This window comes from Berghia stephanieae, chromosome 4 (assembly GCF_034508935.2).
Source record: "Berghia stephanieae isolate SIO BIC M18660-M18661 chromosome 4, UCSD_Bste_1.3, whole genome shotgun sequence".
In the NCBI taxonomy this organism is placed as follows: Eukaryota; Metazoa; Mollusca; class Gastropoda; order Nudibranchia; family Aeolidiidae; genus Berghia; species Berghia stephanieae.
Window position 1 is genome coordinate 33,799,747 of NC_088363.1, and position 19,671 is coordinate 33,819,417.

Sequence of the window (19,671 nt, forward strand, 5' to 3'; positions counted from 1 at the left end):
GTTCAAATATGAAATGGAACGAATTATTATCTATAGCGGATGTGTTGCTAATTTCCTCTTTGGAAATCTTTTGAGTTGAAAGTATCAAGGCCGGTATTTTACCTACCATCGTGTACCAGAGAGCGTGATTTTACCAGCACAAAATAGTAGACGTGGGTCGAGAAGGAAGCGATCTACTCAAGCACCCATCCGAAGTTTTCCCTTCTCGGGCTGGTAAACCCGGTCGTTCTATAAACTGATCTATCGTGACTCAGGTTGCAATGAAGTCAGTGCATAAAAAAAAATATCATCATGCTTTCATTCTGACATAGACAACTACAAATATCGTGATTGAGCTTTTGTAATCAGAAATACAAAGACATAAATTAAAACAATCTGTATACTCTTTACACTTGGAAACGATCAAGCAACTGGTATCTTCCATTGGCAATTTTTTAAAGCAAATCATAGCACAGTCACAATCTTTACGCCACAAGAACCAGTTGACCTGAAGGAAAATTTATATTTTGTGGACGTCAAAAAAAAAAGAATTCTCATTTGAACATCTTGTAATATAGAGCCATGTTTTCAATGTTTGTTGTTATAATATACATTACGTGCATATTTTGGAAAGAACTTCGCACTGAAATAATTCATCCGCCTGTGACATTATAATATGGAAAAAAAATAACCGTGCTTTTGACATTATATGCGAAGGACCAAGTTTGAGAGTTTATTTTTTGGCAAGCTGATGGTCATTTAAATTGATCGATATCTAAAGGACAAGATTTCATTTTTAAATATGTGTTTTTCTAGAGTACTGTAGTTCACTGATTGAATACACGTTTAGGTTAAAGTGAGATGCTCGGATTCGTTGACAACTTTCAAATCCCGCTTAATTAAAGTTTTATCTTTTTACGCCATAAGTTGCAATAATATTTGCAATACTATTATCATATTTTGTTGTTGTTAAATTGAATTCGTATCACTTTTCCATCAACACTTGTCTTACTTGTAATATGTTTTGTTTTATATCACTGTAAAGCGCTTAGAGCATGTGACAACGGGTAAAGCTCTATATAAATGCCAATCATTATTATTATCATTATTATTATTATTATTATTGTTATTATTATTATTATTATTATTATTATTATTATTATTATTATTATTATTATCATTATTATCATTATTATTATTATTATTATTATTATTATTATTATTATTATTATTATTATTATTATTATTATTATTATTATCATTATTATTATTATTATTATTATTATTATTATTATTATTATTATATCATCATCATCATCATCATCATATTATTTTTATTATTATTATTATTATTATTATTATTATTATTATTATTATTATTATTATTATTATTATTTCTTCTTCTTATTATTATTATCATTATTATTATTATTATTATTATTATTATTATTATTATTATTATTATTATAAAGAGACCACTCACCGTATTCATCCTTTCTATTTCTAGCTGTCTATCCCTCTCTGCCTCGTCCTCAATCGTGTCTTCATTTTTCTTCTTATAGGTCTTGCCGTAACATTTCATGAATTTTGGATATGCCGTGGCAAACATACAGTTCTTTATAGCGCAGACCAAAGGTGTCGTTTTGCACTCTTTTGCGGTGTTGGCAAAAGCTTGAAGTAAGGGGGGTGCATTTCGGCTTAATGTTGAAATAACAAGACAAAGAAAAAAAGGAAAGCAGCTGAATGTTGTTCAGAAAAAAAAATTATTAAAAGGTTGCGATGCTTAAAAGACTGTAACGATGAAGAGGACGATGATGATGATAATGATGACGATCATGACGATGATGATGATAATGATGATGATGATGATGATTTATGATGAGATGATGATAATAATGATGATAAAATAATAATAATAATAATAATAATAATAATAATAATAATAATAATAATAATAATAATAATAATAATAATAATAATGATAATAATAATAATAATAATAATAATAATAATAATAATAATAATAATAATAATAATAATAATAATAATGATAATTATCGTGAGCTAGGTGCTGACACAAACACACACACACACTTCATCGGAAGCGAGGACGAGAGACGCATGCGCAAAACCACGTTTACGTTGTCCCTGTAAGGGCACTTGTGTTTGAATGACGAGCACGTCGATTGTATTGAAGGCAGGTGTCGCTGTAGGGATCCGCCTATGGCAAGGGGGATGGAACAGTGGTGTGTGCCACGAACAGTATATTGTCGTAGTCATCATCATTATCATTGTTATCATCGTCGTCATCATCATCGTCATTATCTTTCTCATCATCATCATCATCATCATCATCATCATCATCATCATCATCATCAACATCATCATCACCATCATCAGCATCATCATCATCATCATCATCATCATCATCATCATCACCATCATCATCATCATCATCATCATCATCATCACCACCATCATCAGCATCATTATCATCATCATCATCACCATCATCGCCATCGTCATCGTCGTCGTCATCATGACCATCATGGAGGAGACCACTGAGCCGAAGTTTATACCCGTTTTACAGCGTAAAATGGATAAATGCAATTGCTTGCTACCCGTTGGATAAGAGGCTAGTCCATCATAAAATGATTTCCGTCAGATCTGATAGACCCAGCTACGCACTCACTGCACACAAAAGATATCGACTACAACCGGGATCGATCTCAGACTCTTTTCGTGTAAAGCTAGTGTATTATCAACTGAGCTTGTGACACCTCTTGATTTATTGAGGAGAATTAATATCATTTAACAAGTGACTGTGGTCCCTCTAGCTAGGGGGTCCCGATAGCTCAGATGGTAGAGTACTCGCTTCACGCGCAAAGGGACCGATAATAATAATAATAATAATAATAATAATAATAATAATAATAATAATAATAATAATAATAATAATAATAATCCCTCGTGCAATCGAGATTTTCTTTTCTGAAACCCCCCCCCCCTCCACACTGTCCACCCAGCATTGATTAGGTAGCTGGGTCGTTAGATCTGGCCGAAAGAACTTTGTGATAGACCATCGTCCTCTCCAAAGGGTAGCAAGCAATTGCTATAGAATCCGAATCCATGGACCGAATGACTCTGGAGGACTACTTGAAAAAAAAAGTAATAACAACAACAACAACAACAACAATAATAATAATAATAATAATAATAATAATAATAATAATAATAATAATAATATGATGATGATGATATAATAATAATAATAATAATAATAATAATAATAATAATAAACATAGTAATAATAATAATAATAATAATAATAATAATAATAATAATAATAATAATAATAATAATAGTAATAATAATAATAATAATAATAATGATAAGGATAATAGTGGTAATAATGATAATCAAAATAATAATAATAATAATAATAATAATAATAATAATAATAATAATAATAATAATAATAATAATAATAATAATAATAATAATGACTACGACTTACTGACTTAAGGCCTTTCGCTTCCTAATCATCCGATCGGGACGCCTCGGCTGTCTCTCTAATCATCTGTGTCATTTCCTTCCACAGTTCAAGGTCTTTTGCTGTGGATGCTAAGTTCACAAGGTCTTCCTTTGATTTTAATTCTTTGTTATTTTGAAGGCGTTTCAGGTCTCGATTGAGGACAGTATAAATTGACGTGGGTGGTCTACCTTGATATTTCTTGTGTCCGGATGGGGTGAAAAACGTATTCATGGCTTTATTAGCTGATATATTTTCATCTCTTCTGAGTATATGCCCAAGAAGCCGCCATCTTGCCTCCAGGATTTGAATGTATAAGGGTCTTTCATTTCATTTTTCATACAGTATTTTATTGCTCATTTTTGGTGGGTATCGTATATTCAGGACTCTTCTCAGTTGTTTTCTATGGAATCTGTCTAATCTTTGCTCTTCGGCTCCAGTCAGTGCACATGTTCCGCAGTTCTATATAAGCACTGATTTTACAAGGGTTGTGTATAATTTGATTTTAGTATTTAATTCTATTTTATCTTTTCTAATCCATATATGTAGTAATTTATTCAATGCAGCCGTCGATAAACTGTTTCTTCTCTCTACATCGTCCTTATCTCCTATCGATGATCCTACGTTTTTCGTGGCTCTCCATCCATCTTTCTTCCTTGGCAATAATGTTACATCTGTTTTGTCACTATTTACGTACAGTTGGTGATTTTGTAAGGCTCTTTGGATGTCATTTACATTGACTTGTTTCAGACCAATAAAGTCGATGTCGTCTGCATATGCAATTTCCATGGGGAGTTCGTTTTCAAAACGTAATTGGGCCGAAGGTACAGATTTACGCACAACTTTTAAAGCATTTTCTAGGTAAATGACAAATAAAACAGGGCTTAGGCTGTCTCCTTGTGGTGTACCGATGTTCCTGGGAATGATTTATTATCTGAGGCACCGATTATTTTGGTGGTTATCCAGGTTTCACTTATAAGGAATCTGATCAATCTAACTTCATCTTCCATAACAATTCCTTTCCAAATATTTAGCAACGATTGGCTATTGATAGTATCGAAGGCGGCAGACATATCTATTCCAGTTATAACTATTTCTACTTTTTCTGACAGGGTTTTGGCAGCAAGCCATTTATGGGTCCAAACTACATCTGCAGTACTTCTCTCCGTCCTGAATCCGCTTTGACTATGTGACAAACAATTTTCAACAATCGATTTAATTCTATTCACTGTGGTCAGGGAGAGCGATTTTCTAATTGTATTAAGAAGAGTAATTGGTCTCTATTCTTTGGAGGGCCTTTTGGTTTTCCTGGCTTTTGGATTTATATCAGCTCCCCTTTATTAATATCCTGGTTCTGGTGATGTTCAAACGTCTGATCTAAAATGTCTGCTATGTGTTCATCTAATAAGGGTGGTCCATATTTTAGAAGTTCAGCGCATACTCCATCTTTCCTGGTGCTCTGTTGTTGTAATAGGTTTAAATAGTGGTCGGGGATCTCCCTCAAATGAGCAGACGAATGGCATTTTGGTGTCTTGAAATTTTGTTTTATGGTATTCAAAAAGAACATGTGAAATGTCATTGGGGTTAATAGTTAATTTTCACGAGTCGTCCTCTATCTTTGGGTTTTCAAATGGTCTTTGGTTTATTAGTCTCACAGCTTTATACATTGCTTGATCATTGTTGCATTTATTAATAGTATCAACTTTTTTGTCCAACTCTTCATTTCTAAGATCAATTACTCTATGTCTAATGCGGTGTAATATTTTGTTTCGTTCATATTTGAGTTTCTGTCTTTCACATTCCTTTTTTTAGTTTTGTATTCTTATTCGCAAATCTTTTTGTCAGTTAGATAATTGAGCTATGATGGTGTCATACGTACGGCCTTGTCGTTTGGTTGCAGTTGTCCCGGCGCTTTGAATTGCAGTATTTATTATTGAACTTCAGACCCGTGACCATGCTTCGTTTGGTGTGTTGTTGTTGTTCGTTAAATTGTCCAGTTCAGTAGTGAGTTGTCGCTGGTATTGTTTACGACATCGTGAGTTGTTGACAATATTTGTAATATTTATTTTTGGTTCATGAATTGTTGTGCTATGTTTTCTTGATTGTTTGTGCCATTCAATAACAAAGTTTGTTTTAATTAGTCTATGATATTTTGTTATCAATGTGCCAGCGTATGATCTCGCATTTTATGAATTTTTTGTGTCTTTGTCTTCACAGTATAAAATCAATTTGGTTGTAAATGTTAATAACTGCTCCTGTTTCTTTATTTTTTCTCTGTCCTACCCACGTCGTTTGGTGTCGAGAAGCATGATTAAATGCGCTGTTTTTGACAAATAAATGTTTGTCTTCGCAAGAACCCACCAGTCTTTCTCCGTTATAATTTCGTATACCCTTCGAATAAGACCCAAGGCAATTCTCCCCTTCTTCCCGTTTGCCAACTTTAGCATTGACATCTCCAGCTATTATTAGCAGTGTTTTATTTCCTAGATTAGTAATAGTTTCGTTGAGATTTCTGTAAAAACTTTTTATTTCTTCCGGAAATTTTTCTGCTCTTTCAGTGGTTGGTGCGTAAACATTGTTGACGGAAATTGCCCTTTGTTTATAATAATAATAATAATAATAATAATAATAATAATATAATAATAATAATAATAATATAATAATAATAATAATAAAAATAACAATAATAATAATAGTAATAATAATGATGATGATAATAATAGTAATAATAACATATAATAATAATAATATAATAATAATAATAATAATAATAATAATAATAATAATAATAATAATAATAATAATAATAATAATAATAATAATAATAATAATAATAATAATAATAATAATAATAATAATAATAATAATAATAATAATAATAATAATGGTGATGATGATGATGATGATGATGATGATGATGATGATGATGATGATGATGATGATGATGATGATGATGATGATATGAATATAATAATAATAATAATAATAATAATAATAATAATAATAATAATAATAATAATAATAATAATAATAATAATGATAATAATAATAAAATTAATAATAATAATAATAATAATAATAATAATAATAATAATAATAATAATAATAATAATAAAATAATAATAATAATAATAATAATAATAATAATGATGATGAGATGATGATGAATGATGATGATGATGATGATGATGATGATGATGATAGATGATAATGATGATGATGATGATGATGATGATGATGATGATGATGATGATGATGATGATGATGATGATGATGATGATGATGGTAATAATAATACCAAGTGACTATTGGTCAGTACTGACAAATAGACGACTTACAAATTCTGGTTTGGAGCAGTTTTGAGTACACGATACATAATGGCAGTTTGAGCATCAATATCCTCCTTCCCAGTCGCCGTTACCAATTCATCGATTTGGTCACGAATCGTTTCGGTCGGCGACAAACACAGTCCACTCGAGAACGTTCGCGCTGAGGGAATACAAATATAATCATAATAAGGAAGAACAGTGTGAAGTCAAAAAACTGGTTCCTACTTCATTGGAAATGTAAAACCTCATTTCCGGAGGACTGAATACATGTCTTGTGAAATTAATCTTCTGGTGTCGGAGTGATGGTATCTTATTTTCTAGTCTACGTTAATGCTGGTCGTCAATAAAGATAACTAATCCTCGTTTTTATACGTCCCTTATTCCTAAGAATCGACCTAAACATCCTGCTACAAACATAGTTATGTCACCTTTATGTAACCTATTCATTATTAGTACTCTGAAGGACTGGTTATATACATACTCCCAAGGGTTTAGGAACCAAAACAGTAGAGGGTTTGATGTCACGACTCTTCTTCTTTCTCTATTAGATAAATGCCACTAACATTCCAGTGGAGTGGATATTGCTCAAGTTAAATATATATATATATATATATATATATATATATATATATATATATATATATATATATATATATATATATATATATAAATGTGTGTGTAGTAGCGTATGGCTACACCTCCAAATTCATTTCGTCATCCCAGCTTCGTAAGTCTTCCTCCTCCCTAAGGACGGTTTCATAGCCACCTTCAAGTTTAGTAACTGGACAGTGGAGGACGATGTGATCGCTGGTCTCTGAGGCTGCCTGACATTTCCGGCAGGTATCACTGTTTCCAAGTTTCCATCTGCACATAATATTTGATGCAGTTCTGCCATGTCCAGTTAAGAGGCATTAACCCAGTATTTCCTGGCGTTATGGAATGCGGACACTCTTTTAGTTGGATCTTTTATGATGTTTCCTCCTCTTGGTGTTTCCCTGTTCCACATTTCTCTTCAGTTTTCCTTCACACTGAAGTCTGCCATTTTTGTTTGGTGAAAAGGTTTTCTCGATTTGAGTCTTGTTGTTGAAGGTGCTCCCTTTATGATTGCTTTTATGGGAGTGTTGTTTGTGGCTTCGTCAATTCTTGCATGCATCTTTTGATTAGCGTCTTGTCGTCTAAGACTTGGTGGTGCAATGCCCCTCAGTGTAGGGGGCCACTGAGTTGGAGTTGACTTGAGACATCCTGTTATAGTTCTCATTGATTCTCTTAATCGGGTGCCAATGCCGTTTACACGTGGGCTGCTCATCCAAACAGGTGCACAGTATTCTCCCACACTATAGCACAATGCCAAAGCAGACGTTCTCAGTACCTGTGGTGAGGCTCCCCAGGTGGCACTTGCGAGTTTTCTCACCAGGCTGTTTCTTTTTGCGATTTTTTTTCGGTTCCCTCAATGTGTTTGCGATAATTTATTTGTCTGTTCAACGTAATGCCAAGGTATTTAGGATTGGAGTCTGGGGTAGTATTGAGTTACCGGCTGTGATTTGCAGTTCTTTTGTTGCCTCTCTATTATTCAAGTGGACGTTTCTGGATATTGATTTGGTGTTATTCATTTTAATTACCACCTATCCAAATGTTGTTTCAGACGGGTGGTGTCTTTGCTTAGAACTGCTTTAATCTCTTTCCAGTTTTTCGATTGATAGGCTCAGGCCCTGTCATCAGCGTATCCAAGTTTGAGTGCTTGGCAGTTTGGCATGTCGGAGATATAAACATTGAAGAAATACTGCTAATACTGAACCTTGTGGTACCCCATTTTTAATTTTCCGTGTTTTTCTTTTGTTTTCTCCCAATATGACATGAAATTGTCTTGTGCCAGTCGTGGTAGACAGCAGTTTAAGCGTCTTTTCACAAGGAATCATTTTTGAGAGCTTTAATATCAGTCCAAACAGTGTCGTAATCTGCCGATAAGTATATGAGGACTGCACCAGTCTTCTTTTTGTTCTGAAAGCCTGCTTCGATGTATGAGGTCAGCGCAAGGACCTGTTTACTTGTGCTTCTTTATGGGCCTAAAACCCCGCTTGTTCTGGTGGTATGCAGGGATTTACAATGGGGTGATTCGCTCTAGTACGATTCTTTCCAGGAGCTTGTATAAGCAATAAAGTAGAAATATTGGTCTATAGCTGGATGGTTCAGTCATTGGTTTGCCTGGTTTTAAGATGGCGATTACTTTGGCATGTTTCCAAATTTGTGGGTATGTGGCCTTTTCCATGATGTCTGTCATAGTATTTGCCAGCCAGTCGATTGTTTCTGGTCAAAAGTTAGTAATCATGTCGGGGTATATTCCGTCAATGCCAGCAGCTTTGCCATTTTTTAATTTTCTTTATTGCTCTTTTCATTTCGTTAATCGTTATTGGGACACTTAAAAACATGCTATGGTCAGGCAAAGTTTTCAGGGTCTTTTGATATTATTTTCTTATTTCTTTTTCAAATTGAAGATTTGGGATGTGTTGTCCCGTTGTTTAATTTCTTTGGCAATTTCGCGGCTGCAATCTGGGAAAGGGGGGGGGGAGGGCTGATTCTGTTTCACGAGGTTCAGGGTTTCGCTTTTTTAGGGTTTGGCATGCATGACGGCTGGAGTGACTGAGGTCAAAGTTTTCAACCGTTTCTACCCATCTCTCTTTTCTCACGTTGACACTGTCCTTCCCTCAAGATACAACATTCAGGGATATCACGTAATAAACAAACAACAACATAGGCACTATGGCATCATCGCTTATGCCAGAGCAGCAGCCCAAGTCACTGACCTGAGAGGCAGCACAGAAATCAACGGCACACAAAGAATCACTTTTAAATTTGGTGACACTGAAATTACTAATGTATACAAACCACCAAATCTTAACAGGGCCTCGTACCCTAAAGACCGAGTAAATCACCCATCCACAATCATGGGAGACATCAACAGCCACCATTCCGAATGGGGTTACAACAAAAATGACACTCCATGGAATGAGATCTCACAATGGGCAAACCTTAATGACCTATCACACATTTACAACCCCAAAGACAAAGGAACTCTAAGATCGGCCCGTTGGCGCAGAGACCATACCCCAGACCTCGTGTTTGTAACAAAGGACCCAAATGGAAATTCGTTGAAGTCAACTAGAGAATCCTGTGAGATTTTCCTCACAGTCAGCATCGTCCAGTCCTTCTTAGAACTGGAATCCAAATCCCAATCATGAACACTTTGCCCAAACCAAGGTGAAATGTTTGAAAGGCAAACTGGAAAGCTTTCGCTGATGAAATTGACAAAACCTGCCAAAGGATCCCCCAAAAAACTGAGAATATAGGGATATTTAACAAACTTGTCCTAATCTCCGCAAAGAAGAACATACCCAGGGCTCTAATTCATGGAGCTGGACTACGACGATAGTCTGAGACTAAATCCGTAGTCTCTGACTAAAAGGCGTTGTAAGCTATTCATGAACCCGGACTACGCAAAGTCTTACGACTAAACGAGGGACTAAACGGGTGAAATTTACACCCGCGAACTAGCAGGCGTAAATAGCGTAGTCCGCAGTGGCGGTTCTAGCCTATTTACAGTGGTGGGGCAAAGATGATTCGGTCATAAATATATATATTATATATATATATATATATATATATATATATATATATATATATATATATATATATATATATATATATATTATTTTTTATTTTATTTTATTATTATTTATTTATTTTTAATTAATTTTTTTTTTAAATTATTATTTTTTTTCACCTTTAAAAAATAATATTTCAACCACAAATAATCACATTCACAATGAAATGACAATACAAGTAGATTTTAATTATTCCAAACGTAATCAAAACTGAATCACGAAAGAGAATACCACTAAAAAATAAAGCGACGAGACATAATGCGACAACACCTTGACAATACAAGTCCATTTCGTTCACTCGAAAAAATTAAAGATTTGCTTTAATCCCTCAACGGCGAGATTAATATTTCTGTTACATTATTGGTTTTCAGTAGTATGTAGTAACCTTAAAGTTTTAATCGAGAAGCAACAACAGCGATATGACTCGAGTTTCATTCAGAGCTCAAATTGCATTTCACTGCTGTCTTGATGATTAGAGTGATTGTGCCGGTGGTGGTAGTGGTTTGAATAGTGGTAGCGGTGGTGGTGGTGGTGGAGGAGGATGTAATTATGGTAGTGGTTTTGGTGGTGCTGTTGGTTAGAATGATAGTTGTGGAGACGATGACGGAAATGTTATGATGATGTTGATATTGTTTTTATTGCTATTGTAGTACTTGTTGTTAATATTTGTTGTGTTGTTAATGATGAAGATAATGATGATGATGATGATGATGATGATGATGATGATGATGATGATGATAATGATGATTATGATGACAACGACGATGTCGTCGACAATGATGGTTACCATACGATATTACAAAGTTTATTCAATCTTAGGCTTTCGACAATAAATCATACAATTTGATGACCACATGAAAGTGGGAAAAAAATGGTAAATGGAACCAAACAATAAACTGATACCATTAATAACCACACAAAAATACAACAATAGTAATACCACCAATACGTACAATAATAATAATAATAATAATAATAATAATAATAATAATAATAATAATAATAATAATAATAATAACAATAATAATAATGATGATGATGATAATAATAATAATAATAATAATAATAATAATAATAATAATAATAATAATAATAATAATAATAATAATAATAATAATAATAATAATAATAATAACAATAATAATATTACCATCATCATTACTACCACCACCATCATTACTACTACCACCACCGCTACCACTATCACTACCACCATCACCATCATTATTACGTTTCCAATCATTTTTTCTCGTTTAAAAAAAATTGATATCTATCAAAACAGTCGAAATTCCGGTCATTTTTTAAAAGGGTAGTTAAAATATCTACGATTTTATTAGCCCTGAAAACTACGATTTTTATTTTCCTATTTCAAGTAGGCAGCTCTGCTATGACAAGTACTCGTATCAGTATCAGTTCCATAGTCAAAATAAGACAAACAAAAACAACGTTTATTTAATCTTAGGCTTTCGCCAATACTTCATACAATACAATTAAGACAAAATAATGTTACGAATTTCTCCTCATGCATTCGTTAGACTATAACAATAACGACCGTGTTATCTTTACTCCTTACCCAACCAACCCCGAGCTTCCCGCCTCTTCATCGCGAACTATCTTATGTATGTATTAGCTTCAGGACGGGCAAGTACGGAATCTGCCCACCCTTCCGTATTTCCTCTATAAGTCAGTTAGAATTCAACTCTCTCCTTTTCTCAGAAGAGTATTTCTCGTATACTAATTCAAATGTTGAGCAAACCAAAATGGTGGTTGTATTTTATATATTTATTTAGTCGTGACTTTTGAATAAAAGTGTTTTGTTTTATTATACGGAATACAATAGAAAATTACATTGTTTTGCAAAATTATTTTGTCTGGCAATAAAAATACAGGGGTAATTACTTTAAGAATTAAAAAAAAAAAGAACTAACAAATTAATTTGTTAAAAAACAAAACAAAAAAAAAAAAAAAAACAACAACAACAAAAAACAAATAAGAAAACAATTTAAATAAATGAGTTTTGAGAAGCACTAAAGAAAACGAGAAAAAAAAGAAAAGTTTAAATGGATAAACAAATATATAAAAACAACACAAATCAATACTAAATTGATGTAAAATTAGTAAATTAATAAATTTAATTCAATACTGGAACATTCCCAAAGTCATTACATCAATGGTACCAGCACAAGTAAGGCAATAAATAAGAAAAAGTTCGTTTGCCAAAATCTCTATTTAGTTTTCACTGGTTAATAAGGTGGGCTCATTTGAATTAGCCCGACCTAGTACTAGAGAGGCCAGACAGCAAAAATCGGAGTTAGTTCACCGTCAGGCGACGAGACGATGAGATGACGATGTGGGCGGAGTGGAGTGGTTGGGGGGGGGGGGGGGGGGGGGTGATAAAAAAAGAACAGGAGCGTATCCTGGTTTATGCATTAAGGGATGCATGGTGATTCGCAATCTATCAAAAATACACACAAATTGATTTCAGTACGAAGTATAAAGTTTAAGTAGTAACTTTTGAAATTATCTAATTTAAATTTGATTATTTCAGACCTGGTAATACAGCATATAACTTGAAAAAACAGGCTGGTATTTGCCCACCCTGCCCATTATTACCAGCCGTCCCTGGTAGTCCGGGACTAAATATTAAAATTATATGTGCTACACGCTGGGGGGAAGTAATTGTACAGCGATTAGAACAAGTCTATCCGACAATTTTTTATTTTGTTTTTGTTTATTTATTTATTTTTAACTGTATTTTTTGTTGGTTTTGTTGGTTTTGTTTTGTTTTTTTTTGTTTTTTCTTTTCTTTTCTCGAAGATTCGACAATCGCACGTACACTCCTCATCTTGCCCATTCCACACACTCCCCAGGGACTCATTCCCCCACACTGTTTCATAGTAACTTCCTACTATTACAATTACAACTGCTGCCACCACCACCACTACTGCAACTACTACTACTACTACTACTACTACTACTACTACTACTACTACTACTACTACTACTACTACTACTACTACTACTACTACTACTAATAATAATAATAATAATAATACTATCACTACTATCACTACTACTACTACTACTACTACTACTACTACTACTACTACTACTACTACAACAATACCACTACTACTACTACTACTACTACTACTACTACTACTACTACTACTACTACTACTACTACTACTACTACTACTACTACTACTACTACTACTACTACTACTACTACTACTACTACTATAACATTTCTATTATGTCTTTTATCGTCCATTATTTTCTAGAAAGTTCACGTCTCTCACATGGCCTTATCACTTCTATCACACCATTGGGATCCACGCCACGCTTACGATTCATTCACACTCCGACCATCGTTGAGTACAGACGATACAATCTATACTCCATTTCAATTTATTTGTTTTCAACGTTTATTTGTTTAGGGAGACCTTCCATAAGCTACTACATCCCAAGTATTCTTGTTCTAGTAGGGGGGTTGGGAGGGGGGGGGGGGACTTTAAAAAAAAGTTTCCCCCTCCCAAACCCCCTACTCGAACAAGAATGTAGTAGCTTATGGAAGGTCTCCCTTTGTTTATTGTGCTGACGAAGGGTTTTCCCCCGAAACTCTCATTGTCTATATTGTTCCCATCCGATGCATCTCCATCATCATTTTTTCGATAGTATTTTCGGGACCCCAGGCTTCAGGCAGCTCCCACCAATCTCTACTTAGAACAACGCTACACCGTGGATAAGCATCATCTTAGTGCCATCGTAACTTATCTTTACAAAAAAAAAAAAAAAAAAAAAAAAAAAAAAAAAAAAAAAAAAAAAAAAAAAAAAAAAAAAACATTACACACACACATTCCCAAACAATTTTTAACCCCTAAAATTGTCTCACGCTATTTTTCTTTGTGGGTGGAAATAAAACGATCAAAACAAACACGAGGATAGATGATTTCAGATTTCTGTGCTACTTAGCATGACGCATGTGCATCTGGAAAATTAACACATTTCTATGACGTTTTGTGATACGTTTCCGGGGAATCCCCAGTTTAAAATAGACTACGAAGTCTCAGACTTTGCTATAGTCCAAGACTATCATAGTCTCGCTCCATGAATAAAACCCCAGGGGTTTTAGAAAACAATACATCCCATGCTTGAATGAGCGAAGCAAATAATTGTTGAAAAAATATGAGGAGCCACATGATGAACAGGTTGCAGAAGAACTACTAAACACACTACATGAAAGCCGAATGTGTGTGTGTGTGTGTGTGTGTGTGTGTGTGTGTGTGTGTGACTGAGGGGAGTTAGCTGGAACAACATCGAGTGCTCGACGAATTCGTGGAGCGAATTTTATATATATATATATATATATATATATATATATATATATATATATATATATATATATATATATATATATATATATAGAGAGAGAGAGAGAGAGAGAGAGAGAGAGAGAGAGTGAGAGAAAAAGAGAAAGTGTGTGTGTGTGTGTGTGTGTGTGTGTGCAACCTTTTTTCAGTTTTACCTCTCTTGTCTAACAAATCGGTGTCTGAAATATTATTGCCAACTGAGAGTAAAGTCACAATTTTAAAGAGACAAGGTTCTGATTATTTTCGTTTTCTTACCATTTACAACTTGGACTTTCAAGAAAACTCCTGGGTCCAGCTGGCCTACTTCTTTGGGCATTAAAAATTCGGCAGGTCTGAAAGATATGTAGAAAGTGTTTAGACATGTTTAAATCGTTACAGGTATTGACTATTAGTTGATGCTATGCATTTAGCCAACGTCCGCCAGCCGGGTATCACGTACCAACACACAAAACTATGTGTAATTTTGAGCGTTTATTGTATGATTGATATAATTTAGTGCGAACTACTCATAAAAATCGCTGACTAAAAACAATAACAAAGAGCTGAGCGGACGAAGTGGCCGAGTGGTTAAAGCATTGCACTGTGACCCGGAAGGTCCCGAGTTCGAGCCCGGCTTTAGGCACTTTCGTTTTTTTCCTTGAACAAGAATATTAACCCCCAATTTGCTCACTTGGACAACATGGGTGATTGCTGTTGACATCAGACATCTTGTTTGATGAATTGTCTATATTCCTTCGTGAAATGGCTAGGCGACGATGGCTTATGATGTCGTGGTGGAAAGGCATACTTCGGATCGGAAGGTCCTGGGTTCGAGCCTCGGGCTCGGCGCATAGTTGAGTCCTTGGAAATGGCTCTTTACTCGCATTCTCTCACCGTACTCAGGTGTAAACTGAGTACCTGGCCGTTAACAGCGTTGTCTTTGCCCGAAAAATGGTAATATCGCCTAACAGGCGTCATGCCCCGTCATCATCATCATCCTTGCCTTCTTCACCCTGGGTCAGGGTATAGGCCACAGACAAACAGTTTCCATCCTTCTCTATCCCTAGCTAACTTTTTTTTTTTATCTCATTCCAGGTCTTACCACTTCTCTGTATATCAGCTTCTTTAATTCTTCTCCATGTTCCTCGTGGCCTCCCCCTTGATCTTCTGCCCTGAGGGTTCCAGTCCAATACTTTCTTTGTTATAGTTGAGTCATTCTTTCTAAGCGTGTGTCCAATCCACCTCCATCGTCTTCTTCCTATTTCCTCTCCCACTGGTTTCTGCTGTGTTCTTTTCCATACTTCTTCATTTTTTATTCTATCCATCCATTTTATTCTGAGTAGCTTACGCATGCACCTGTTTACGAAAATCTGTACCCTCCTTAAACATGCCTGTGATGCGTTCCAAGTTTCACATCCATACAGTAGGACAGACTTCACGTTTTGAGTTGAAAAGTCTTAGCTTTAGTCGAAGGGAGATATCTTTAGTTCTCCAAACTCTGCTCAAAGATGTGAATGCAGCCTGTGCCTTTCCTATTCGCGCTTTCACCTCTGCTTCCGTGCCTCCATCCTTGTCAATTATACTTCCGAGATAGCAGAAAGTGTCTATATCTTCGAGTTCCTGATCTTTTACTTTGATCTGCTCCCTTTGACGCGTACCTATCCTCAAGACCTTTGACTTTGCAGGGTGAATTCTTAGACCAATTGATTCCGAGAGGCTGTTTATAATTGTGGTTTTTGCTTGCATCTGGTCCTGGGTGTGGGACAAAAGAGCCAGATCATCTGCAAAATCCAGATCATCCAACTGTGTCCAGGGGGTCCACTGTATCTCATTTCTTCTCCCTTTGGAGGTTTCCTTCATTAGCCAATCAATGGCAAGGATGAACAGGAATGGTGAGAGCAAGCATCCCTGCTTGACAACAGTCTTAATTTCAAAGCTGTCAGTAAGCTGATCTTCATGTACAACCCTGCAACTTGATCCTTCATACATTTCCTTAATGAGGTTTACTATCTTTTCAGGGAGTCCATAATGTGCCAGAATTTTCCACAATGTTGTTCTGTCAATACTGTCGAAAGCCTTCTCGTAATCCAAAAAGTTGACAATAAGAGGAGAGTTCCATTCTATAGACTGTTCCACTATGACTCGCAGAGAGGCAATCTGGTCAGTGGTTGAACGGTTTTTCCGAATACCTGCCTGTTCGTCCCGCAGTTTAGCATCTGTTGCATTCTTAATTCTCTCTAAAATAATACGGTTGAAAACCTTTCCTGGGATAGAAAGAAGAGTGATGCCTCGATAATTATTACAATTACTGAGGTCCCCTTTCTTTGGAAGCTTGATAAGATGTCCTCCCTTCCAATCCTTTGGGAATATCCCGTCATTCCAGATTCTCTCAAATAGTGGGTCAAATGCCTCAGCATTTCTTTCCGCATCAACTTTTAGAGCCTCCGGTGGAATCTGGTCTGGTCCAGCAGCTTTCCCCCTTTTCATCTTGTTAATGGCACCCACAATCTCTGCTATCGATGGTGGATCACAGCTCATTCCTTGCAGGCAAAATTTCTGGCTGGTTGTCTGGTGGTGGTCTGTTCAGAAGGCAGTTGAAATTTTCCCTCCATCGTTCAGATTGAGCCTCTTTTCCAAAAATAGTTTTCCCATTTTGTCTTTGACTGGTATCTCTGGTTTCCCATATTTTTCCAAAGTGTCTTGGTAGTTTGGTCATGTCCCGTCCTACATGTTAAAGGTTGCTGTTGACCAGGGACCCCTTGTAAAGCGATTTGAGCACATTTAGTGGATTTGCGCTATATAAAGCTCAATTATTTTTTTTTTAGGTAAGATTGGGTCACCCCAGTTCCAGCATGCCGTGTTGCAGAACTTGCTGGAATTCGATGTGCTAAAATCCAGCCAGTACTGTACCGAGAGCTACACGTTTTACACATGAAATGATAAGAAAGTGCAGAATTCGAACTTTGTATTCAGGCCGTAAGTCGTAAGTCTATTGTCGCATCAGTGGATCACAAAACTGCAATGTGTTGAAATGACAGGTACAAGAGTAATACGGCTATGTGGTCTAGTGGTATGACCCTCGCTTTCGGATCGGAAGGTCCTGGTTTCGAGCTTCGTCGGCGCATAGTTGAGTCCTTGGAAAAAGACTCTTTACTCACATTCTCTCACCGTACTCAGGTGTAAAATGAGCACCTGGCCGTTAACAGCATTGTCTCTGTCCGAAAAAAAATAACATCACCTAACAGGCGCCATGTCCCGTCCTAAATGTTAAATGTTGCTGTTGGCCAGGGACCCCTTGTAAAGCGCTTTGAGCACATTTAGTGGATATTACGCTATGTAGAAGCTCATTTAAAAAAAAAAATGAATAAACGACTTACCTGAATCCCATGCGGACCCCACAGAAATCGGCCCTCACTTCGACGACTGTGTTGTGCTCCGACCCGTAATGTGTCTCGATGGTTCCTAATCCATCGATGTGGGTTTCCACTGCATAGCCATACGCACCGCCCTCCACGGTGGTACCTTGTTCTGAAAACTGACGCCAAGAAAATAAGATGATGTAAAAGAGATAAGAAATAGCAGAAGTCACTGGCGCCAAGTAAAACCTTGCTTTGTTGGGCACTGTTTTATACACACTTTTCCAGATCTTGATCTTAGACAAGTGCCTGATTTCTCATTGTCACTTTGATATTTTCACAACTAAAATCTAGGAAGTCGGGGTTGAGTGCCCGATAAACCGGAAAGAAAACTCCAACGGAAGAATAATAACCATCACTTAGATTAGCCTTCCAAAACTGGAAATAAGCCTTTTAGATCTATTTTGTTTATCTTTTATTTATGCTTTGTTTGGCAGAGCATCATTCACGTCCTTTAAAATTGGATAATAGAGTTGTTGTTTTTTTTTTCTTTTTCTGTTTATAGAATGTTTTGAATGAAAATATTCCATTAAGTCTTTCCCTGATTTCAAAGACTATTATTCTAAAACCGTTATAGTCATTAACATCTAGTTTTCACTATCTTCTAAGTACAAGATATGAAGTGAGTCGGAAAGTGCCATAAGACATCAGAGCACTTTCTGGCACTTTTCTACTCACTTCATTTCTTGTTATTATCAACACAAGTGCCTGCTCCACTCAGTTTTATGAACTATCTTCTAAGGAAAAGCGATGCATTCATGTCTATAAGTCTTTGAGCTTCGTTACATCAATAAAGTTAACAAAATGAACATGAACTTTCAAGACCACATTTTTCTCTCCTTCTATTTTGGAACCACAACAGCAGTGCGTCAAAATTCTGTTTGTGTAATGTGATTTGCATGGAACGAAACCGCCACGAATAGTTCAACAAAGTTCCATTGCCCAGTTTAGCAGACCAATACAGGAAAATACCCAAAATAAAACAAAACAAAACAAAATCCCATAAGAAGGAGATATTCTATACTTGTTATATATATATATACAGAGATAGACATACAGAGAGAGAGAGAGACAGATACATAGAGAGACATACAGAGAGAGAGATAGATAGATAGAGAGAGAGAGAGAGAGATAGAGAGAGAGAGAGTCCTTACCCGATAAACTCCGTCATAGCCTTCCCCATTAATTCTCGTAGCGTGGTAATACACTGTTCCGGCATAGGCCACGGTGAAAATAATCTCCATTCCACCAGTGAAATGCTTGCCTCGTCTCCCAACACCGCGCCCTTTAACACCCCAAGTGAATGACTGTGGAAGGTATAATAATGATGACGATAATGATGATGTGATGATGATGATGATGATGATGATGATGATGATGATGATGATGATGATGATGATGATG

General features: G+C 35.7%; 1 protein-coding gene across 1 annotated transcript in view; it reads right to left on the reverse strand.

The window, feature by feature from the left end:
• Positions 1-19,671, reverse strand: part of LOC144971752 (uncharacterized) — a 37,980-nt gene that overhangs the window by 1,424 nt on the left and 16,885 nt on the right. The window contains exons 9-13 of the mRNA XM_078912824.1: positions 19,422-19,574; positions 18,229-18,386; positions 15,128-15,204; positions 6,850-7,000; positions 1,463-1,676 (exon numbers count right to left, since the gene is read on the reverse strand). Of these exons, the coding sequence (XP_078768950.1) occupies positions 1,463-1,676; positions 6,850-7,000; positions 15,128-15,204; positions 18,229-18,386; positions 19,422-19,574 (753 nt within the window). The remainder of the gene's footprint in view (positions 1-1,462; positions 1,677-6,849; positions 7,001-15,127; positions 15,205-18,228; positions 18,387-19,421; positions 19,575-19,671) is intronic.